The following is a 25,948-nucleotide window of genomic DNA, read 5'->3' on the forward strand; positions in this document are numbered from 1 at the left end:
AAGTCATAATGAAAGAAGCAACCGTGACTGACGCGATGAAGTAGCTACGATGAAGTAGCCACAGGATGCAATTATCCTATAATATCGGGTTTAATGGACAGCGTGTGGGCTTCTTTAATGCGCCTTCAACGAGCAGCACGATTTCATTCAAGAAGCTACTTGGACTCGTAATGCTTTTCTCTAACAATAACCAGAACGAACGACGATCAAACACAAAATTATTAAATTCTTCACGAACAATAGCCGACAAGCTATCGATTTTCCGCATTCAAGCTGTATTCTTTCTGGTAAATTAACTTCAACTAGGAATCAAACTTTCCTCAAAGCCTGGAATACTATAGTTTCCGCAGAGACAAAGCGAAATCAAATATTCGAGAGATAAAATGGATGAATTTGAAATCGAAGTAAGTTATTTCCTTGCATTTACACCGTGGATAATGTAAACTTTTCCGATACCTTTTTTACGCAAGTCCGATCGCAACGAAGAGATAAATGACAGTGGTGTTTTTATTTTTCTCGTGTAACTTACTTTGATTTATATAATTCGTCTTGCGTTACTTATTATTTAGTACTAATAGGAGACAAGATACAGTAACGAACGTAATGTAATGATACTTCAACGTCTCGGTCTGATTGTGAGCCCTAATCAGAAAATATTACGTCAATCGCTATAATGAAGAAAATGCAATGGACGCGTAATGGTACTTAGATGTACTCCATCTTCATAATTATATCATAGGTACCTTATTGGCATCGGAAACATTCAAATTATATTTAGTAATTATTACATAGCGTCTTGTGAATCGATAAAATTAAAGACAGATTGTCATTACTTTGATGTCATTACTTTTTATTTCTAAAGACGTTCATATTTGTTCTCAGCGTAGAACCATAGTCCTTCAATCCTATTCAAAAATATCGCACGTATTACTATTTTACCCATTTCAAGTTCTACATTTCTGTTAATATATCAGTCAACAATTTATGTTTATTTTAACACTTCATAATTTTTATTTTAAATTTCGTCCATCGACAAGATTGTAAAGATAAAATTGGCACAACGCAATATTAAATTTTGAAAATTTAAAAATTTAAAAATTTGAATATTTGACAATTTAAAAATTTTCCCTGAAGTTCTCTCTTGAAATGGCACAAGAAATCGAATCAAAATATCGTTAAATTACTAAGATATATACAAGAAATATCAGCGGGTTTTGTGTTAGACGAGAACCTGAAAGGCGTGCTCACGAAGGTCCGAGCACTTCTCGGCGCCACTCAAGAACAGGATATTTATTCACAATACTTCCATACTATGGCAGCATAACTTCTGATAATATATCCCGGCCGGATCTTCCAGTAAGCACAAGGATTCCGCTACATTTATACAAGAAATTATTAGACAGAGTTCCTGATGCCAAAGGGTACCACATGTTCACCGACAGGTACTATACCAGCATCCTTTTAGGGGAAGGATTGCGAGAGATGAATTGTCATCTTACTGGCACTGTAAAAATTAATCGAAAAGGCTTACCGACACAAATAAAAAGACCAAAATTTTCAACAAATAAAACAGTTGCACACAGGAGAAATAATACTACGCTTCTTGCGTGGAAAGATAAAAGAATTATTACCATGCTCACGAATTATTATAACACTCAACTACAATTTATCCACGGAACATTAGGCGGTGGAGATGTAACAGTGAATAAACCGGAAATGATGTTAGTGGTGTGGATCGTGCGAATCGATACGCTTCGATGTATTGTTTCCTCCGTAAATCGTTGAAATGGTGGAGAAAGTTATTTTTTTGGGGGTTGGAAATGTGTGTGATAAATTCATACATAATGTATCGCATCTCGAAACAAACAAATAATGAAACGCCAATAACACACCACAAGTTTGTCGAAACACTAATTGACCAATTGAGGGGCGATTTTCGTGTATCGAGAACGCGTCCATCCAATAGATTAGACAACAAATTACATATTTTAGATCTGGGACGAAGAAAACGAGACTGTATTGTGTGTTCTAACAGAAAAATACCTGGTGGTAGGCGTCAAACAAATTATTATTGTCAAACATGCACTAATCAGCCTGCAATGCATATGGGGAAGTGTTTCAAAATTTATCATACTGTACAAAATTATAAACAATAAAATATTGATTTTTTTGCAAATATACATTCCTCGATCTCAACCAATTCGTATAAGTCCAATATCATTATAATATGTTACTTAGTTCCAAAATTATAGTAAATAATACGAGGGTTTGTAAATGTTCGTTTCTGCTGTAAAGTGGCGCTGAGTAACTGATAGCCAACGTCCAAAATCGTTCGGAGTGCAAAGGGTTAAACATGAGATACACTGAACAGATACGTTCATTGTGTCTTCTGTATTACAGTAATTAGAGCAATCAATCTTGTTTATTCTTAGCATCAAATAATAAGTGACAGGAATGGTTTCGTGCAAAACCATTAGTCCCATGGAAAACTATTAATTATTTACTCAATTATCAGAATAATAACGAGTACAATACTAACTTTGAGATAAATTATAGTAATCTATTATTTCTCTCTCAAGTTTTAATGCCCATAATTTCAAAGCCAGGGGTGAGCGCCCCTTAGGTCGATCTCCTAATGCCAGGTGTCCACTTGAGAGTTTTACCTCCGAGAGTCGCTATCGAGTATAAGAGCTCTTTCACACGAGCAAGCGACAGAGCCTTCATGGTGGCAGTTGCCTCGACATCTGTGTACTCGGCTGCCGCATGTTTGTGTGAAAGAACTCTTCCTCTCAATGCTGTGTCCACTAGAGAGTCTTACTCTCGAGAGCGGTTCTTGAGGGCGAAGCTCTTCAGTGGACATCAGACACGAGAGACGCAACGATGACGCGTACTGTACGTCGAACCTTTACCTTGTATCTAATCCTACCACAAGTATTTGACTGTTGCACTCTTACAAGTATTGAACCATCATGAAAAAAAAAAAAACACTAAGAAACGTTATTAGTCCTAATTAATCGTAATTTAAGTTTATCATTTTAGTAATATCGTTTTTCAAAAAGACATTATTTCGAAGTTGAACAGATTTAAAATTTCATCATTTACAATCTGAACAATTGATCTTAGAGACGATATTAGAATGAAAGAGAGTTTCTAATTAGTTTTCGACACAGTATTTCATTTTGGAAATATTGTTTTTCAGAAAAATACTATTCCACAGTTGAATGGAATTTACCAGAATTTATTTGTACGATTAATAGCTAAAGAAAAGTAATGCTATCCGAAATGAATCTTTCTGCATATTTCGCAGTGATGCAGACTTGTAAACGACGCGACCAATCTCGACTATGGGGATACAATCGGTGTAGGCTTAATTTTTCGCTGTGTTTTTCCCATTCGACTTAAAGCTATGTATTTTACTCATCTGACAAAATATTGTACAAAGTATTCAAACTATTACCAAATCGTACTTACGATCAAATTGAATTTTACACTTATTCTTTAACTATTTTTTTAATAAATATTCTTTTCGACATGTTTTGTACGTTTGTCCATTAATGAAAAAATTCAAACTATATATTTCGTACGTTTCCAAAGATTCATAGTCACCGATTATGTTTTGATTAAATTAAATATATAATAAAGGAAAGTATCTGATCAATTTTATATGAATGTATACAGGCACGAATAAAATGAATATTATGTAAGCGATGGTTTCTCCCTTGAAGTGGAAAAGTAGCAGGAACGAAATTGAACCAGAAATTGAACCATTTGCTAATGTGAAAAACACCTGAAAGTGCATACAGCTTATATTTTATCAATTAATATAACAAAATTAATTTCATTTTGCATAACTGCATATATATTTTGGATATGAATGGCGTATATCTTTCATATTCGGGCATTTCATAAATGTATAAAATTTGCAATTCAGGTTGGACCAACGAACATTTGTGCTTCGTTAAAATTAGTATTTAACATTCCAGACACTCTAACATACGCGATATACCTCTACGAAAACATACAATTGTTAAATATTCAAACAGACTCTCTTCGTTTCCATACGAATGAATGAAATTTAATATTGGAAGAGAGTTCTGTTATTCGAACACCTTGCCTTCCTATTGATTCGAAAGAACCTCCACTATAATCGCTAAGAGTTACGAAAGAAAAAATATTTACCATAATGTGGGAATGTAACGAAATACGTATAGTTCTGAGAAAACGTGAAGAGTGTTTGGTACAGAGTGAAGTGTCTTCGAGGCGTGAAATAAGAATCCTTGAACAGAATAACAGAACCAAGGTGCGAGAGACGACTAATCGAGATGGCGTCGGATCGAGGAATTTTGTTTGAACGTGACCAAATGCATGGAATGAGAAACATTAAGGGAACTAATCCATGTGACAATATAGTGTACGAGAGAAACGATTGGACACTTGTTAGAGATTCGAAGAGAGTCAAAGACTGTGATCGAGTATTTTCTTTTCAAATAAACACAGTAGTAACATCAAAGGAGTTTCGTCACTTTCAAAGTGGAATTTAATAAATATAATCCCTTCTGTCGAAACAAACGACCTAATCGTGACACCTGTAGTTTCTCATTTACACTATTTACGTACGTAAAGTAAATATAGATGTATTTACATAAGTACGTGTATATATTTTCGTCGACGGGTCTTCTGTATTACGAATCGAACGAACTTAAGAATACAAATGCAAAGTATAAGTGAATAGCGACAACTGGTAAATTAATTTGAAACCTACCATCCACGTATACATTCCACGCGAATGATTCGCGATAGGTCGAAGGAAGCAGGTTACGAGGAGCGGGCAGGGATCTCGCGCGAAAAGTAAATCGAACCGCAAAGGGTTAAAGAATTCGTGGGTATCTTGGGGCTGGGAATCCCGGCGTCATGGTATCTCGGTGAATTCAATCTGCGTTGAATTTTTATCGAGACAGTGGCAGGTGTCGCGCACGAGGGAAGAAATACGCGCGTCCCGCCAAGGAGATATCTGCCGTTCGAGTTAGCAGCTCGTAACGGCGGCTTAAGCACCGGTGTCCCGGACAAATCGATAATCGGCCAGCAGAATCGTGCATCGGTCACCGCACACGTACACGCGGCGGTGCACGTGGCGTGGGACTACGCGTGTCGACGAAATCCGCTTCTCGTCGAATTTATCGCGCCCGTAAAAAGCCCGTCCCCGTGAATCCGCATCAAAGCGGAGATTCACGAGCGACGGTACTGGCGGGCAATTCTGGTAAAACGTTTCACTCCGAAATCCGCCTTATCCGTACCCCCGCTCATCTCTCCTCTCACGGCTCGTAAAGTTTTCCAGGCGTTTCCCTTTTTCGAAATCCGCGGAGAGAATCGGCCGCTCCGAATTGTAAATTTTCGCGCGATCGATCCCTCGCGACGGCTCACGATACGATCGCGGCTGAATTAGAAACGCCTGGGGAGAGGAGATCGATGATCTTGTTACCCCTGGATAGATAGTTACGGACGGATCGCGAGGAACCAATTGGAAACGCGACAGTTTGCTTTTTACGTGGACGTGTAGTGAAAATTCCAGGAAATTTAAACGGTTGTTTCTTTCGCGAATTTACACGAGAAAGGAACTCGAAAAATGCGACTAGAAACGGTGTTTCTAAGGGTGTTTAGGTTTCAAGGGGGGACATCGAGGCGTTGAAGAATGGGTGAACTTTGCGAATTTTTTTCCCGAGTGTCACCAAATGAAACGTATAGTCTTTTTCGGAGAATGTAAATATCAATTTCAGCTTCGTTTGACAATTTTTCGAAAGTAAGAATCGTACAAAATGGAGAAGTTTTTCGCTAATTTCAGAACCCCTTCTGGTGAAACATTGTTCGTTGACCGTCACAGTTGACAAGAACTGGGAGGTTTGAAATAAAAAAATGTCGATTCAGAAAGTAGGTACCGATTTTTCGAGAATTTTAATTGTGAATTGGAGAAAGTTTGCAACGAGAATACGTTTGAAACAAACTAATCGACAGGAGACCACGATTAGTTCTAGCGATCGTTTCCAAACGAAAGGGATACATCGATGGAAAGCGAATTTTCCGATAAAATCTTTAACGCGCAACACGATTTACATTCTTTCTACAATGTAAAGAATTATAAATATTCGTTTCATTTCATAATGTCAATTTGATCTTATTTTGTATTTACTAGGTATCTCATAAACCAGAGTGTAAGTGGTAAAGAGCTTTTACAATTTACGAAGGATTTTGCTTTTTGTACAATAAAACGAGTTTGCCATTTTCACCTAACCGAGACAGATGAAACGAATCGAGCGAGTAAAGTTTTACTTTAGACCGATGTAGAGTAATTACTGTCAGTTGATAAAGAATTTCTAAAAGTTCGACAAAGACTTACTTTAACAGGGTACTTAGAGTGGTCTGTCTGATCATGCAGCATTGCAATATGGGAGCCAGGATGGATATTTCATCGTGAAAAGGTCTTCCAAAGCCTCTGCCGTGGTCCAAGTGCAAGGAAAACGTGTTGTTGCCGAATATCTTGAACGTTTCGTAGTGATGCCTGTCCATGTTCCCCATGAGGAAGTCAAACACAGCCATGTCCATCAAATCCAGCAGTCTTCGACCCTCGTCGTATGGCGGTATTTCTTTCACTAGGGAACAGTAATCGGAGTCTGAAACCATTGAAATACACGACATTAGGATTTTCTGCTTGGCGTACAGTGAATAAATATTGTACATTCAAATTTGATCGAGACCGCTGGAAAAATGGAAATAATATTTCCATTCGCCACGGAATGGATAAAATATTTTTGCGGGTGAAAATTTTTCATATACTTTAGACGAATATTTGAACATTTCAATTTGAATCACATTTTACACAGAACTTTGACACCTGATCGATTATCCATGTGAAAAAATTAAAATATTAAATATTCGATAAACTCTGTGAAATATTTCGGTTTGAAACCACATATTTTTTTTTATTTTTAACTTTCGTCCTCACGAATAATTTTTGTTATCGTTGAACTTCAAAATAATCATATTTGTCGAAATTAGGATCGTCTCGCCAGTTGTTGATCAATTTTTCAAAATTGCGGCTAGAACAAAGTCTGATATCGACAGGTGAATGAAAAAAGTTTCAAAGCTTGAAAAACGACCTATTAATAACCTTAGTTACATTTTCAATTATTACATTTGGACAATGAAAACTGGTAGAAAGCAAGAATTTTTTACACGCAGAAATATAATACCCATCCCCCTATAACTCTTCTGAATTATGGTGTTGCAGTGTTTGCTGACGCATCGAAAGCGTGATAAATTGGCGGGAAAAAAATTCGGTTTCGAAAAATGGTAACACAGTAAACAATAAAGTCTGTAACGGACCGTGGTATTAAAAAATTAATCTTGCACATTATCGATGACACAAAAACTAATCAATAGAATTGTTCTGAACATTATCGCGAAAATGCATTTAAATGCAAGAGTAGCAGTCGTTAGAGTTACACAAACATGGCACACCTGGTAGTGCGATGTTATTTATACTTTTACCCTTTATGTAACAGCATCGGGAGCGTGAAAGTCTCCTTTATAACACGGTTTCTGTTTCACGTTCATTAGAATTTTCGTTCCCGAGATACCGTCGTTTAAAGCAAAGTATGATTTTTAATATTCCACTGTCTCTGTCTGGCACAGCGCAATCGAACCTTTCCCTCGCGCGTGTTGACTGACCTACCTTAAACTCTGGTTCGTGTTCTCTGGTTAGTGACAGACGCTGAGTCAGCCATTTTTTACTACCCCCAAGTCGCGGTGCACGCATTTCCTGGAAAAGCCTAGGTCTCCACATTTTCAAGAATTTCGACCATCGTTCTCTATCCCCGTGGATTTTAAATGCGCGCTTTAAAGTTCGACGTCTCGAGAATCGATCGACGCATCGACTTGACACAAAACGTATTATCAAGGACACGCTTTCCTCTACATCCCGAGTGTATTTGCATTTAAAATTTCACGATGGGCCTTCGCGTATTTTATATTCGAAGGTAACGTTGCATTGATATGCATTGAAAGACGTTGCATCAGTTTAATAAATTACGATTCCCGATTATTCGCGTATACGGTTATACACGATAAATATAACTCGATACGCGCATAAGTATTGAACAATACATAATTTGAGACACCCGACACGGTCTTTTCGAATAATTTATAAATTACGCGTTGCATGAAAAAATTGTTGCGTACAAAGTTGCACGGTTTTGAGGAGGATATTATATAGCATACGTACGTAGGTGGTTTTTCTTCAAGGGTAATAATTTGTTTGCGTTAAATGTAATAGCTGAGAGATATCTTTTGACTGGTTTCTCAAAAATTTACAAAACTCGAAGAAATGTTAGGTGTCGTGAAAGTATTGGGTGACTTATCCTATATATAGGGAATTCCTAGTACCATTGAAAAAATGGCGATTCTTCGTGTAAAAATATAAATAAAATTTTGAAATAAAATTTGTCGACCAAACTTTTGTTTTTGGAAAAATCGACTTTGAAAACTTGACGTTGCTCGTTATTTCCACTTGTGCTGGGGTTTGTGAACATTGACAGCAGTACGCTATGTTCTAATTAGTTACCAACCAGTTCAAACAAATAATATCGTATCACCATTGATATTTACAAATATTACCATACCGCACGCGTAATTCAAAAGTTTTTATAGTCAATTTTCTCGAAAACGAAGTATCGTACGAAAAAAACATTCTTTCATACATTTTACACATTTCTACACTAAAAATTACACTCTTTTTCCGTTTCACTACGATTTTAATCCCTGTTGTACACGGTTGACGACATAAAATGTTACAACCTGTTTTTTTTCCCCCCAAAAATAGGAATGGTACAAAATACTTGTTAGCTTTTCTAAAATTCTCGGAAACCTATTTATATGACATATGAGACATCGGAACTGACTATCCCAAAGGGATGCTACCCTTCCAAAATTTGAATGTACAGCCTATCTAAAAAAATAAATAACATTTACTCGATCCCAGATGTAACGCTTTACTAATACAACTCCGTACTGGTTTAACTAAATACACGAATTAAATATGCACGACCCGATATGGACGATATAAAAGAAACAGTAATAAATACTGTCAAGACGTATGGTACAAATTATTTCACCGTAGAGTTTCTATGTTACATTTACTTTTCTATTTACGAAATCCTTATCGTATTCCGGTTCTTGAACCGATAATACTGACAATAATAAATACTATGAAAACGTACGGTAGAAATTACTTCACCGTGGAGTTTCTATTTTACATTTATTTTTATATTTACGAAATCCTTATCGTATTCCGGTTCTTGATACGATAATAGCGACAATAATAAATACTATGAAAACGTACGGTAGAAATTACTTCACCGTGGAGTTTCTATGTTGTATTTACTTTGATGTTTATGAAATCCTTACCGTGCTCCCACTGCGCCTTCTTCCGTTTGTGGTAACTTCTTCTCCAAGGGTGTCGCCAGGCTTTCCGCGTGACCAACGACTTATCCGGTAAAAACGCGGCAAAACTCCCTTCGAGGGTGTCCGGATTTCCGCAAATCGCGTGCGCCGTATCGCAGTAATAACTGCACTTGCCATGGAAGCAGATATTACCGGCAGGACTGACGAAGAACGTCTTCAGGAGCTCACCGTCGGCGATCTGATAAATCTCTGTCGTCAGGTTCAACGTTCTACCGGTGACTGGCATCGCCCTTCGAAATCCCAATAGTCTGCAAATAAATTGCACATCGAGATAATTGTTACTCCGATTCGATAGATTCGATTCGAAGAAAGCTCGTTTTAAATAAAATATATCGAACTGTCAGCAACGTTCTTCGATCCTTCTTAACGATTTCATTGTAACGATTACATTTAAAATTAATTTTCAATTCAACGAAACCTTCCACTTGAATGAAATAATTTCTTTAAAATTCCGCCGAAAGAGTAGAAAATGACCAAATTTTTGACCAAAGTATCTCCCAACTTGCGGTACCTTCGTCGATGTTGAACGATGTTAATTTAAACGAAAAATGCACATCGATAGCCAGCAGTACGACTGTATCGTGCAAATTTCTATATTGGAATTAATTTTTGAACGATACTGCCGCGATTTCGTTGGCGATATAATATTATTATAGAACGAGATTTAGTCACCTGTCTAAATGGAAGGCTGCGATTTCGGCGGTGTGTCTCTCAAAGTCGGTGAAGTAGAAATGATTCGGCAGAGTCTGCTGTTCCCGCGGAAACCTGTCACAAATGCAAATATTATAGCCGGCGAACACTTGAGTTGCATCACACGTGCACAATACCACAAATCGTCGACCGTACGTTCAATTCGCAACACGTAAATATTTTAATTCGTTGCAATGAATATCAACCTTGCATCTGCTACTTCGTAGTTCGAACCTACCGAACGAATTACTCGAGCATAGCTACCTCCGGTGAAACGAAAAATTTCCCACCACGCCTTTTGATAGATAACTGTTCAGGCGTGGAATTATTGGTTTTCGAAACACGCGTCGAAATGTTTTTCACGATTTTGCTGTTCGCTTTTGACGCCTCTAGGGAATTCTCTCGATAAATATTTCACCGCTCAAGAACATCGTTGAGGTTTACCAATGAGAATACACGACCTGGGAACCACGCGTGGAAAATACAAAAGAAAATGGAGGAGAGAAAGTAGAAACGGAAAGTGGTTTCCACTTTCGATACTTCTTTCACGAAGGAGTCGAGCCGCCGACAGTAAGAAGCTAATGTCTACGACGATAGGATTATTATATTCCGTAAGGATGAAAATTTGTATTTTGCGCGACTCTCGAAACAGCAACTTAATTACATCGAACTCTTTGGAGTAAAATATACGATACAGAATACAAAGTAAAGTAAACGTAACAAAGAGAGGAAGAAAGTCGATAAAAATAAATAGCAAGCGATATAAATGGAAAAATATCAATTTTGTTTTTATACGACAAATAAGTTTCAGATTTAGAGCTCTTTCATCGAGTAAAATTACATCAAATGTAATATATATATATTCGCCCGTATGTTTGATCTGAATTTCACGATCAGTATACCGTTCTTTGTAAACGTAAATTTTTAAATATTTCTGCTGTACAGCATTCGATCCAATGTACGATCTTTCCCTATTGTCGTTAACAATGACGCTATTTTCTCGATGACTCCAATTATCGATAAGATTCGAACGTCCATTAACGATCGACTCCAAAATGAATTCTGCACGAATTGAAACGAAATTCGGTCGAAAGTGGTGTTCGACGATCAAGTGGTTTCCTTTTTATTCCCTTTGTTTTCGGAAAAATATTTTTCCCGTTCAAGGACACCGCACGTACCACTGCTGGAACACCGAGACGTCGGAATCTAAAGGGAGACGATTTCTCGAGAAAACACAGCGATATGGAGAGAGAGTATAGGTAGAGACAGAAGAAATGGTCTAACCTCCTACTCCGGTTCCGCTGTGGAAGTCGACGGCGATAAATAAAAAAGGCATCCCGAGGGAATCCTTCTCGTACGTGTGCACCTTTTCTCGCGGAACACGGGAAAGGAACACGAAGCCTGAATTCCGCCGGTGTACTGACGTTGAACGAGTGTGCTCCAACGAGACTCGATGGGAATGTAAATAATGAGAAAAAGTTCCACGCGAAAACAATTATTCTTGATCAAAATTCTACGAGAAAATCGATCCACAGTGGCTCGGAAAAATATTCCGAACCGTTGGACTATTAGATTCGTACAAACGATGCCGTCTTTTAAATATCGTTCGCTTTTTATCTATTCGCGATACACTCGTCAATAGTTACCTACACTTGATACGAATTTGTATCGTTATTTTTACGATGGAAAGTGAAAGAAAAATACCAAATATTTCTTTTGTATCTTTTTTTGTCAATTTCTCTATCCCTTTTGTTACCATTTTCGTGGACAGTGGAAACTAATAATAAAATAGTGTTTCTGTTAGTTAGGAGAATCGAGCAAATAACAAGTACGAAATAAACGATGTGTATTTCGACCAAATTAGCGATATCCGTTTTTCGTAAATTTTACAATGTTGGATAAATTTTACGAATCAATATTGAAAGAATCGTAGTACCATTTTTTATCGAGACAAATTACCGAAACACTGCCATAATGAATAAAGACTGCTCGCGGGCAGCGTTCCTTCGTGAATGAAAATAATGCAAATATTGAAATCTTTTTAACTGAACGCAAACGTTGTTGCAATAATTCCTTCAAGCACGAACGAAACAACGAACAATAACAAGACAAAGAGGGACGATGCGAGAGATCTCGAAATGCACCACAGCGGAAGATTCTTTCCCCGATCAAATATTTATTCACGATCTTCATGTAGATTTTACGAGCAACCTAGTACGTACACGATGGATCTATAACGCGACTACCGAGAACTGAGTGCACCCAAACCGTATACACGTTTGCATTTGCCAAAATAACGATCGATTTAAGAGTCTTAGATAGCGATGGGACTGAGACGTGTTCCGATATTACATTTCAGATTGATACTCTTGTATCGAATCGTTCTAAGTAAAATCTTCAAACGATTCGAGACCGATCGAGACACGCGAGCATCGATACCTAATAATTACATCAAGTTCGGTATCTATTTAAATATCTTCACAACTCGTCGCGAATAAAAGAAGCGATTGTATAATACTTAACAATCACTCTGAACGTCGAGAACACAACTTTCTGTGAATTCACGTTTTCCATTGTTCGTTGATCGAACTGTACAGAATATGAAACTTGTAATTTTTTGTTTAACGGAAGAAACAAATTTGTTTTGTACGATATATTTTATTACATACGAAGAGAGTCTATGGCCAAATTAAATGTTTGCAAAACTCTCGCATTACTAAGTAAGTGTTATTTGCTACATCGTATATTGCAAATAGTACGATTGAAAACAAGAAATGACGAAAATTCAAGTGACGTGTCATTTATTAAACGAGGTAAGTGGTGTATTTAAATCGATACGAGAAAAACAGATTCCTATAGTCGTTAAACTCCGATTGTAAGTATGTTAATGTAGAAATGAATATTTGATCTACATTTTTCTACAAGCAGAAATTGTTATCAATCTTCTTGGATTGTAAAGGGTTCTCCTCCTGGAAGTAAATTCCCATAGAATTCGTAGAGACAATTATTTGGTAAATAAAACCTTCTTTGTAAACGCAATAGTATTTACCTTACAAGTACGGTTTAAAATTCCAACAAAAAGACAAACCAAAGAGTTGTCAAATAAAACATGTTCCGAACGTCAAAAATTCCAATAGTTTACAATAGATATTCAACGGAGATGTTGTTAAACGTTTCCACTCCGTTCCAAAGCTTCCCGTGTAAATCGAATTATATAAATACGATGTATCACAGGGAGAAAGAAATATCTTTTGTCCAGGGTTAAAAATAAAGTGGTATCATCGAGAAGGAGAACAAAGGTAACATTCCCTTAGTAACAGGCTCCTCTACTGAAACGTTCGATCTAATGACTGGCAATTCTTACTTACAAAGGACTTGCCTTTGTTTCTCTTTAGAATACATTCGGTATATAATCTTCGTCAGAAAAGTAAATCAAAGTTAAACCGATCCGTACGTACTCGTTTACGAAATAAAAATCGAAGAAACGAAAATTCGATTCAACGCTCGAATGTATACACGCGTACAAAATATAAACAAGGGCACAAGTGGTGGCAGAAACACTGTCCATGAATCCGTGTAACTCGTTCTATAAATTTTAATACTTGTTTTAAAGTTCCACCTGGGCGAATCTTAAATAATATAGAGTCGCTTAATACGGATCTTGGGGAGATTGGCAAACTGGTAACTAACAAAGTAACTAAGTTCTTCTTCGTGAGACGGTTTTCCCAAAACGTCAACCTCGACTCGGTTAGTTGGTCCATGATGTGGAGGGACGCAGAAGTTGGGCTAGGGGTTGTACAATTATTGGCGTGGCCATTAACTACGAGTGTCGCGGGTTTACGATACGTCAATCGCTATCGAGGACGAGGGAGTTAAGTAAGACGTTGAAATTGTACACGGTGAGCAAGAAGCGCAGCAATTTCATCACAATGAAACTTCCACAGACTTAAGCTTTTTCATAATTAGGTGACCGAGATATTCCCGCCAGTCGAGCCTCGAAAATAGCGCGACATTTATTTTAGGCGATTCAATCGTAAGCTCAGATTTGAGCCGCGAAAGACGAATGCGTTTACCTTTCGAGTTGTTATTCTGGTATGAAACCTTGTTGAGAAATGTCTTCAAACGGTACGAGACTTATTAAGATCAAATTCAACACACGTTTGATCACGTTCACGAATCGTCAGAAATAAAAGAAGCGCGAATATCAAACGTAATTGGAAACTTTCTAAAATTGAATTCTGATTAATTTCTCGTGGTAGATCGTGTCGAATGGTTCAAATTCAAGAAAAAGAAACGAACGTAAATAATAAAACGCTAACGATAATAACGGTGCTGAAATAATGCCTCGTGATAAAAAATAATTCGATATTTTGAAAATTAATTACCATCGCGCGTCTCCTTGTGTATTATACTTTAACTCGATTGTAATTACTGGAAAAAATAATTTTTCTCTACTGTTTCATCATCGAGGTTAATTCTACCTTTATAAATAATAATACGAGCATGGAAGAATTCGGAAAAAAATCAGAGGCTCGGTCTCGAATAATGAAAAATCGCGCGAATATACCGTGTTCAAAATTAATTAAAAACATTCGGACGATCCACAACCCTGATAACGAACTAGCTGTATCGTTGTCTTATTGACACTTAGCGTTCGAAGTGTATCGGTATCGCGAGAAATATCGATAAACACATCCCATCGATATCAATTGTAACTGTCGACACCTCGGTATACGGATATTTAATTTATGGATAATTAAACGAATACGTTACCGATTCCGATGCGAATCCTCGAAGAATGGCGCGTCATCTTTAGAGAGAATGAAACGTTGACGCGTAAACAAACGAGAAAAGTTTTAATTCGTTGGTATCGACACGATAAATTATTCAACACGTTGGGACCGAGTTTCTGCAGTTCCTTCTGAAAATGTCAGTCAAGAAGTTCACCGTTTTACCACGATACTTTACCGACAAACGTAGCGATGCTCGAAAGGTTGCAGGTGGCCGAAATTGCCGTTGAAAATAGATCGGTGAATCATAACTCGCAAAGATTTTTCACGACTCTATACTTTTATCCTGTTTCAACGAATGCGACGATTTATCGATCGGAGAGAGTGCTCGATACAAACACGAAGAATCGTCCGTGTAATCTTTCGAAGCGACTTCGTACACGAGCGAGAAGACAAGATATCGAAACGAAGACACCGATGTGTACAATTATCATTCACCAAGGTAAGTAACATCCGTACACTCTCGCGAGTTCTCCTCGTTGGAGATGAGAAATTGTAAATTTTCACACGGTAAGAAGCTTCGAGCGAGAAACGTTCGAAAGTCTCCTGAAAGAAATTCTCTTTAAAAAAAAAATGCCTAACTTTCTCGCGTATTCGTCATCTCGCGTAACATCTTCGCGAATTTCATCACAACGAAACTTCTACAGTACTTAAACGTGGTAAGGTGTTGGTCAACGTCGAGGAGGGACTGTCTCGTTTGTTGGAGAAACGATTATCGGATATGGCCACGATCGAAGACACTGACCGAAACGAAGCAACGAGACTTGGAAAAGCACGGGGCTGCTAGTCGTGGGGGAACTTTTCCCGTGCAGGCTGGGCTAATTAATACGACGGTCGCGCGGTAATTAGCGCGTAATTTGCATCTGATTAAAAGTTAACTGGCGTCGCGAGGCAACCAGCCAGGCCTTGCCTCCTGACCTTCCGACTTCGCCGGCATAATTTTGTTTACCGAGCTCCTCCGTTCGCGAATTTTCGGGGCCCCGTTTCGCCTTCGTTTCGCGGAAAGTCTGTGGAAAAGATAACCGGTATTTGGCCGGAATAATTGCGCGGAACGAGACCGCCGAAGCCGGTATTTTCTATTCAAATGAAGCCGTACGCAATTTATCCTGACAATTATTAATCGTTGGAATAATACAAGATTTGTTGCACCGCTGCGACAAAACTGGTAATAGGATTCGAACCATTTCGAGATATATATCTTGAGTCGTGGAAGGAAACTCAACAAGTCTCGAAAGGTCTTGTAAAGCTGTTGGGAACGAGTCTTGCCATTTCTTGGGAGTCTTGAACGCTCTTAAGGGGTCTTTTACCATGGAATGTGTTAAGTTGTTTTACGTCATTCTTTTTACAAAGGTACTGTAAAACTTTTAACAACGGAATTACGAGGGCGTGTGTATTTACTTTCTCGGTAAGGTTTGGAAATTTTGTCGAAGAAAAAGAATCAAAATCGAACAAAGGCTACCTCAAGGAAGCAGTTCGATATTTGAGCCGAAAATCGAGGGACCCGTATCGATTTCTTCCCCGTATAAAGTAACAATCGTAATAGAATGAAAATTAATGTACTCGTACACCGTGTAATCGAGTTTAATGAGATATTATTTCTTCGAGGTAATCGTTCCGACGCGCGTCTGTGTGTACGTGCGTGTTAATTCAAAACACGAGGAAAAATTATAATACGTATACTCAAGTGCATTTACTCGGTTTTGATGTTCAATGTTAACTATGTAGGCGTTCCCCTCGGGCTTTTACGATTTATGACAGAGATTGGGTTGTAAAATATCAATTTCCAAAACTTTTTCGTCTTGCTTCCTTTATGATACGTTACGTCTTCGTGAAACTGAACTCGCAATTTGTTTCATTATAGCGAGCGAAGTCGTTAGATATGCCAAAAGGATAATATAAATTAGGTGCATCGTTTCGTATTCGTTGAGAACCTTCGAACATTTTTGTTCGTTTCTTTGCAACGAGGTGGGTATTTCGCGACGATTTAGTGTTCGCTGTGTGTTTTTCTTTATTTTAAAGGCCGCTAATTTAGAGCCACTCGTGGGCAATTTTTACGTATGGGCGATCTTAAGCAGCTCGTTCGAGTGTGCGCGTGTGTGTGTGTGTACGTGTGTGTGAAACCAGTTTCACTGGAATTCGCGACACCGCGAACGACCCGACGCTAATTACGGGCCAGCTAATGATGTAGGTCGATGGTAATTATTGTTCCTCGATCGGTCCACAAGTGGCGAGGTGAAAGAAAAATATCTGCCCTACGCCGGGCCACTTCCATTTAACCAGTTAAATTGAACATATTACCCGCGTATATTCGATAAACTCGATGCTGAAAATGTCGAAAGTTTTCGCGCGCATCGCGAGAACACGATCCTGAAAATATTTACCAAATTACACCCGCCGTAAGAAAATTCGCGATAAATTTGAATCCGTGAGTTTTTTTCATTTCGCTCGGTGCGAATAAAATTCAAGAAAGTTCTCTTGGAACGAGGCGAGGGAAATTATCGAAATTTCTTCGCTGGGAATGGTATTCCGAGAAAACGCGGCGAAAAGGGAACTTGTTTTTAATAATCGAGTAGACGGAATTCAAACGCGAAAGTTTCGCGGGAAATTTAATAACGCGAACTTCTGAAACCGCAAGAAAGTACGATAAGGGGGACAATTTTATTTTTTAACGGACCGTTACAGAGAATTCAGGTAAATAGAATCTTCCTACTGTTCGAAATAATGCAATCGTTCCGGGGATGGTCGAGGAACGAACAATTGAATAAAATAATCGCGCGTAAAATCAACGTTCGATTTATCGAACTTGTCTCGTACCGTCGCCGCTCGCGACGTAAATAGAAAATTCTCTTATCAATTTTTCTCGCTGCGTTTCAACGCGAGAGGATAAAAAAATTCTACGGAGCACCGCGAGCACATTTTACAATCTTACAAAATAAACAAACCGATGTTTCTAAACGAGTTAGCTTCCAAATTGGCCACACTTGTCTCGATTGAACGATTTCGAACAATCGTTCGAATCACGTACGATTGAAAACAATTCTAACTAGTGTGTCAACCGCGCGTGTAATGCGAGTCTCGTTGGTCGTTGCACCGTCTCGCTCTCGCTGTAGATTCGGCGTGGATCAGGCCTCGACTCGTTGAAAAAATGGGCAACTGCTCCGTTCGAAGGAACCAAAGGTCCTGATTTTGCCGCTCGAAAGTGGGAATTGCCGCACGTGGTCCTCTCGTGCGGCAACGTAAGACCGATAAGGTTTAAATCACCCCGCTTCGGGCTCTCCATTCTCCGAAACAAAAATAGAACGACTCTTCCCCTCGAATGACCAAAAAACGAAGGAAAAGTAGAAACTCGTCGGAACAGGTCCGCAATCAAAGAGCCTTCACACGGCTTCCCAATAAAAAGATCCACGAAGAAATAATTTCCCGAGTGGGAGTGTCGCGAAAAATTGTCCATTCAATGAATCTTAGCGAGTGGTGGGGAGGAGAGGAGAGGGTTGGCGTTTCGCGAAGGGAGAAAGAAAGCCGTGGCTCGTTCGTTTCGGAACGAGAAAAAGAGGTGTCCTCCTTAACGTGTAACGAGAGCTTATTGCGGGATTGGTGGCGTCGGGACGCTCGCAATTTCGCCGGGGATACTCTTCTCCTTCTCTTTCTCGCAGGGGTGGTGGTCGAGGCCGGAAACTTTCCATGGAACTTATTGCCGAACTTATTACCGGAGTTTAAGCCAGCCTCGGCCACTTATCGCGGAATCTTCGGCCGACCGGAAGTTTAAAGGGCCAAATGTGTGCACCGGAGGGGTTCAAGAGGACCGAAGGTGCAGGGGAGATAAAAAGAGACGCAATAAGCGTCCCGGCGACCCTCGCTTGTCTCGAATTTTCTCTCCACTTCGGGATATTACGTTTTCTCTACTTTATTCCCGTCTTTCGGTCTCGTTCTTCCGGTACTGTACTGTTACTACTCGGTAACTCGTTTGGAACGATTCAGATCCCGAGGCTGATGTCGTTGGAACACGTGGATATCGTGGTTCAATGGGAACTTTCTACCGGCCGGGAGTCTAGTGAAACGTTTCGTTCGGTCAAATTTTTGTTCCCATTGTCCGATCGATAGGGAAGGAAGTTTACCGAGATGTTTAATATTGGATATTCTAATCGAGAGAAATTTAAGAATAATTTCTTTCGCGAAATAGCACCTTTTGACCCTTTCCACTCGAGAGACGATTCTCGATCGCCACTTAATTCGGTGTACTTGCTTCGATTTGGAAAACCATCGCGGTTTGGAATCGAAATTAAAATTCAATTACTCTTTTCTTATAAGATGTAAACATATCTATACGAAATGTTGAAACGAAAATGTTCCGTTTGAAATTAATTACACGATTTGAAGGATTTCATCGAGGTGCTAGTTTCTGGTAGCAGAAAAGCTTCCAGTGCAAAGGGTTAAGAAGACCCTGAACGCGTTTAGATTGTAAGGACAAAATTCTCGTTCGTGAGTCCGCGTTACGCGTGTACGTTGAATAAATTTTGTTTCCATCTTCTACAACAGAGACAAAATTGAACGAATCGCAGTCTTTTGTTCGTATTAGACATATAGGTGATGCAACGTGAAAACACTAGCCAAGTTTACGTGGATGTCGTCTCGATTGGATAATTATTTTCCGCAATTAAAAGAGCATCGAAGCAACGCGTCGGAAAGTATTGCAACGGAATCGTCTCCTTTAATTTAATTTCAGAACGAGCTCCACACCGTGACGATATTTCAAATCAATTATTTCGACTGCTGGTAAAATTACCGCGGAAAATGTTACGCGAGCATTTTTTGAAATAAAAAGAAATATTCCAAGATCTTAGAAAAGAACACAAAATAGAAATTCTCCAATATTGTACGGTATATTTTTTAAACGATTGTCCAGTCGTTCGACTCGAAATTTCTATGATATGACCTCGACCTGCGAAAGAAGGTTCTCTCGTTGGTGTAAGATTCTATTTTGTGTTTCCAGTTGGTATCTCTGGCTTCAAGTACGATTTAAAAATCAAACCGTGGAACACGAGAGGCCGGTAACGTATCGCGGAAACTCGCGAGAGGTCGCGCGAGATTAAAACCCGCGGAGACAAGAAATGTGTAAAATCGGGAAAACTATTAGACAGGAAACGAAATTAGGAAATTATCGCCCCCGTCTATCCCTGGTTTTCACCCCAAGCTTCTCCCGTCACGCAGCAAGGTCTGCGGTTTTTCCCGCAGCGGGGCTGACGAAGTTACGTGGATGGGATTACGAGCACAATTACATAAGTGGAGGCCCAAGTGCCTCGTGCCGTGAGAGAGCCACTTGAACTGTCCTTGCCTCTTCTACTCAATTATCATTGTCCACTCTCTCTTCCTCCCTCCAGAATACGCGATACGTCACATCCTCCCATTGTCTGAGACCCAGAAACGCTTTCGCGAAGAACCGACGAGAACGAGCGCCGAGGGTGCTGATTGTTTCGGATGCGTCACTTTTTTTCACCCTGGGGTGCCAACCCAAACTCGTTCCACGAATCAACTTCGAGTTGTTTCGGGAGAGAACATCGCTATTTTTTAAAAATCGCTCTACATTGTCCACACAAAGTGTGGAGAACGAACGCGTCGAGTTCATTTTGATCCGAGGGCTAATTTGTACTTTGTTATCGGTTTGTAATTATTTTACGGGCAAAAATATTTCAAAGACCATTCTTCAGTACCATTGACACAGATTATCGTACGGTTATATCGCAAACAAATTTTTATAAAAGTGATTTTTAAATATGAACATTTTTGAAAACGCACATCTGAAAAAGAAGTCGACGATAATCGGTAGATTAATAGAAACGAATGTTTATGTTAGTTACATGTTTTCTTTCGCGTTTTCTACGTTGGAAAACACTAATGCACATAATTGAAAATTTCCGTGAAAATAAGGAAAGATATGTTTATTTGCTAGTTTATTGCAAAGGTATAAATAGGTTTAAAATAGAACATGTTTTTTAAATAATACGTGACTTTTTGAAGAATACAGTTGTATATATTTTAAATAATCGTATTTTTTTTCTATTTGTATGCATTCAACTTTGGTAATTTCATTCTGCTTGCATTCTACATTAAAAGTTTAGCGCTACGAGCAAATAGTGGTTATAACGAAAGGGTCAAGGAAACCGTGAAACCTAATTGATCGGATTGCGTGTTTGACGTGCTTGGCGCAGAACATTAAAACTGTTCGACAATTCTGGCTAGTAATTCCTCCAAGCATCGAGCTTGCAGATTTCCTAGACGTTTTCTCATTAACGAGCATTTCTTGCTCTTTATAAATTGGTGTCAATAACTAGACCAGTTAAACGTAGCTATAGATCACCTTTTTTATTTCTCTTGTACGTGTCAAGGATAAATGACAACTATTCGATCATTCGGAGCTAATAAGCTTCCGTGTTAAACGTTGTTTGTTACAAACACGTTTCAGCCATTAGTGAGTTTTTGTTTACCCAAAGAGAGCTACGCTCCCTAATTGCCGAAACGTCGTGTTTATAATAAACAACGTTCAATACAGAAGCTTACAGTTAGGGATTACCAAATAATTTACAATACACCGTCAATGGAACGAGTATATAACGTGTAACCCACCCCGAGGAAACTTAATACCTAAAATACAAATTCTTCGAGCTACAAAACTAACAAAAATAACCACAAATTATTTGTATCGATAAAAGAGTATCTACACAAATAAGAACAATAAATAAAACTTACGCGAAGCAAATTCCATCGTGCGAAACCTCGTAGATAAATTAACACATTATTTTCTCTAATTACCAACCACTGGTCTCATCATTGACGATAGATAACCGCGTTCAAAATGGCCAAGAATTCAAACTAGAATTCGTCAAAAATATCTCTCAGCCTTGAGAGAACGTCGTATAATTACAAAAAATTTAATTACAAATATTCGTTTACCGTTCGAGCAAATATTCCCTTATGAAAACATTGAAAGTGACTCAACGTCTAATCGTACACGCAATTACTCCAATATCACCGAACAAGTTAAAGTTCTCAATTGGAAAAGGTTTGCCTAAAGTTTCATCTGTTCTTCGTTCGGTCTCTCGAATGGCTTTCTTCTCGAATGACTCTCTAATGATCCGAAAGAGGTGTTTTTCATCCAAGTTTTGGGGAATCGCTTCGACGGGAAGTTGCGGTTACCGATGTTTCAGCGTTAATTTCCCGGTTCTTATCGCGGCGGATCTACGAGCGGCGAGTCCACGCGCGCGACTCCCGCGGGATTTCGCGACGAGAGGCCACGTCACGGACAAACTGCCCGAGCAATTTCCCACTGGCTGCGAGCTCAAGATACGAAACTTTCCGGCCCTATCTTTGCACCAGTGGCAACCCTCGACTGCAACCTCGTTCGCAGAGACTAAGAACTCCGATTTCCAACCCCCGCGATTTCCTACGAGTTGCCTCTAATCGCGCCAGACGTCTGTGCTCCTGGCAAATAATATTGCTACGAAATGAAACACCACCGTAGTAGCTATTTTCAACGACCCTTGCGTCACTTTTCGATTCAATCTGGCAAAGGACGCAAAGGCGGGGACAGGTAAGGTAAAGAGGTCCGCGTGTCTGAGAGGAAGGGTTCTAGGAATATTGCTGTTTAACGAAACGTACAAAGATTTTCAACAGTGGATCTCTTCAATTTCAATCGGGATCACGGTGCGAAGAATTAAATTTTCTTAATCGTTTAAGGTCTATACCTTCTTTAGTTTTTGTTGATTTACTTTTATACTTGGAGATAGAAAAATGTCTGGAATAAATGGAAGAACGAGAAAACATCGTTGACAAAAATTGATTTTAAATTGTTCGTTCGATATCACTAGAAACTGAATTCGTTAAGAAGTGTTATTTTATACAAGAAGCGAAGTTTCATATTTTTCATTTTAAATCGGAAGGAATAACATCATCGATCATCAAACTTGACTTAGTTGCTGCAACAATTTCACCAGCACTGGAGAACAGCATTCGTTGAGCATTTGTGTAGCAGAAGCAGATACAATACAACGTTTCGCTGTTTCTGTCGATACCGGAAATCGTGTAAATTGCTTTTTCAACGTGTTATAATATTCGTACTTCTGAATGTGAAATTTTCTGAAAAAATATGTTTCTACTCTCGTACCTGTTGGCTGCTATAAAATACGCGAAGCTGATTATTTGGCAAACGGAATATTATTTTATTATTTGTTACTTTGTAGCTTCATTTTCAAATAAATAATATTCATACGAAAGGTAACAAGAGAGATACGTAAACTAATTAGAAATTCAATGTGATTCGAACAATAACTTGTATCTGCGGTAAACAATGGAAGTTTATGGTAGTACTCGTGTCATGTTCACGTAGTATTCCAACGTATTCAAATGTGTCATGGTTGACATTTTCATGGTATTCTAATCTTTCTACGCCAAACTCGGTTCGACTTGACCAAGTTCAAGTTTCCTTCCAACATACGCGGAGAAACGTGTATTTAGGTAGAACCGTGTTAAGACCATTGAAACGGGAGGACGGTTTCCTCGTTATGTAACGCCTACAAGACTGAATGCAGTTGTTTTGCAAGAAGTCTGTGAAGGGACGTTACACCGGAAGCTGCTCGAGCAAACTGTCCTGTGACGCTATCATAAGTCTTTTTGGAACGTGTAGACCTACGATGAGTCAAGGCTGAGAATGGTACTGCTCGACTCTTTCTCGAAAAAGGTTAGCTAATATTTTTCAGCTACACCCAAATTCTTCAGAATGTAGACAAATTCTAAATATCTTAACAGTGGGCTGAAAAATAACACGGTTCTCATCGACATAGCGTAAACCTGGTTACGTGGCTTTAATAGTATTTATTATAGTTATAAACAGCGAGCAATGATCGGTCAGATTGACAATTTTTGAAATGAATTTTTCGAATAGGAAATCTTCTATGGAAAAATTCAACTCCACGATTTCCTCTTATTTGTAGATAAAGAATCACTTGTAACTTGTACCAGGAATTTTCGACCATATTGTATTTACAATCGTGTAAATGAATTTATAGTATCGAAAGAACTACTGAAGATTCTACGTTATTTCTACACGAAATAATTGCTGAACCTAATCACTATTTGAAAATTCAATAATTTATTCTCAGTTATGACAAAGGAAGAGGAACGTGTATACCAACAAGTTTACTCGTAAGTTTGGACAGTTCAGTTTCGGTGTTCGAATCGTGTAATTCACGCGAAAGTGTTCGAGCAAGTTTAACGATTAAATAAATTGTCAATTCCCCGAACTAACATCGACATGTCCAACAGCTCGATCGAATACTACACGGTTTCTCGATTTTATCGCGAACCCGAAACGAGTCTACCACATTCGATTACCGTCAAAATAATCCAAGGTAAAGCTTGTCCCAAGATACGAAAGTTTCCGTCCCTTATCTTCATCCTCGAAGTTTTACACCTTCATTAGTAACACTAAGCAGTGCATTCGACTCTCTAGATGTCGGTTATAACTCACACGTTTACCAGAGATAAGCAGCAGCATTCAAGAAACTCTCGACTCCTTTGATTAACCGAGCAGATATACTCGTAATGAACAAAACAAAGCACGAAAAGAAAAACAATTTTGGCGGTCGTACCTTCGCAGAGCTACGTACTTATCTGATGGTTAATCACTCTTCACGGTCGAGTAAATAAAAAACAGAACGTACAAATTAATTACATTCAATGTTAGATTCTAAAACAGCTTTTGTTCTTATATTTTTCTTTTCCATTTTTCGTTTTATTGTAATAATAACGTTAATAGAAATAAATTAAGTAAATATATACGAAAGATGTTTAAATTTACAAAGTATTTATACACAATTTTGTATTGTACAAAAAGAAAGATCACTGTTTGCTCAAACTTTTCTTCGATGACTCGCATAGTTGTAGATCTTTTCTAAGTGTCAATTTTATCCTCTAAAACTACATTACGCCATCGATAAAAAATTGTTTCTCACCACGGATGAACTATTTAATTTCAAGCAACAAAGTTTTCAAATTTCCCGATTTTCCAAATTCCCTAAATCTTTTTCGCTCGAAATACGCTGGTGTTTCGATGCGACAAAATACGTGGTCTCTAATCGAATAAATTATTTCGTTACGGTAGTATCAGGTTTTGGATAAACCTATAGCGTTTTGATTAAAACCGGGAGAATCAACGGGGAAACATGAAAATACTCGAAACTCTAATAATTCTTGCTCTAGGAAATTTAATTGCACTCACCTCATAGGCTTGAACAGCGCCTGCATGTACGAATAGTTTATTTCGAGCTTCAGCTGCGTGCCGCCTTCCTTCTGAGCTGAAAACAAAAATAGGAAAACAGGGTTGTTTACTCTCCAGTTTCGTGAAAATAAAGGCACGATTATCTGGCCGAGCGACCGGAACACGCAAATTGCTTAGAAGTAGTTTTCCGGTACGATTTTCTCGTTCTGACGAAGCCGGAACAATTGGAATTTTCGATTCAATTGGTCCCGGTACGATTAAGTCCCGCTTAATTGCATTCTCCCCGTATGCAGATACCGAGCAATAATCAGGCGAGTTGCATCTATCGAACAACGATTTGAAACCTGTTTCGAATAACCTCTCCGCCATTTACATCGAACGCTTCTTGGAAATCGCTCGACGATTCGATTTCTTTTCACGTATTTTCATTTTTTTTTTTTTTTTTTTTTAATTTTTTTTTACAGAAATTTCTGTTTTCGAGCTCACGAGTTCTCCGTTCCGTCATTTTCACCACTGTTTATATTCACACAGTGCGAACGAATGTTTTCACCGCTAGCATCGTTTCACCGTCGAAACGAAAAATAGTAACGTTATTAACAAATCGCTTGGACCGCACTTCTTCAAAGTTCGAAACATTCTAATTTTTCGAATCGCTGAACATTCCTTGTCAGTACGAGATTAAGAT

At 38.6% G+C, this 25,948-nt stretch overlaps 1 protein-coding gene across 1 annotated transcript in view; it reads right to left on the bottom strand.

Moving 5' to 3' along the window:
• Window positions 1-25,948, bottom strand: part of LOC143143788 (extracellular serine/threonine protein CG31145) — a 125,157-nt gene that overhangs the window by 6,037 nt on the left and 93,172 nt on the right. The window contains exons 3-6 of the mRNA XM_076305478.1: window positions 25,264-25,339; window positions 10,186-10,278; window positions 9,457-9,761; window positions 6,392-6,665 (exon numbers count right to left, since the gene is read on the bottom strand). Coding sequence (XP_076161593.1) covers window positions 6,392-6,665; window positions 9,457-9,761; window positions 10,186-10,278; window positions 25,264-25,339 — 748 coding nt within the window. The remainder of the gene's footprint in view (window positions 1-6,391; window positions 6,666-9,456; window positions 9,762-10,185; window positions 10,279-25,263; window positions 25,340-25,948) is intronic.

The sequence above is a fragment of the Ptiloglossa arizonensis genome, chromosome 2, assembly GCF_051014685.1.
Source record: "Ptiloglossa arizonensis isolate GNS036 chromosome 2, iyPtiAriz1_principal, whole genome shotgun sequence".
Taxonomy (NCBI): Eukaryota; Metazoa; Arthropoda; class Insecta; order Hymenoptera; family Colletidae; genus Ptiloglossa; species Ptiloglossa arizonensis.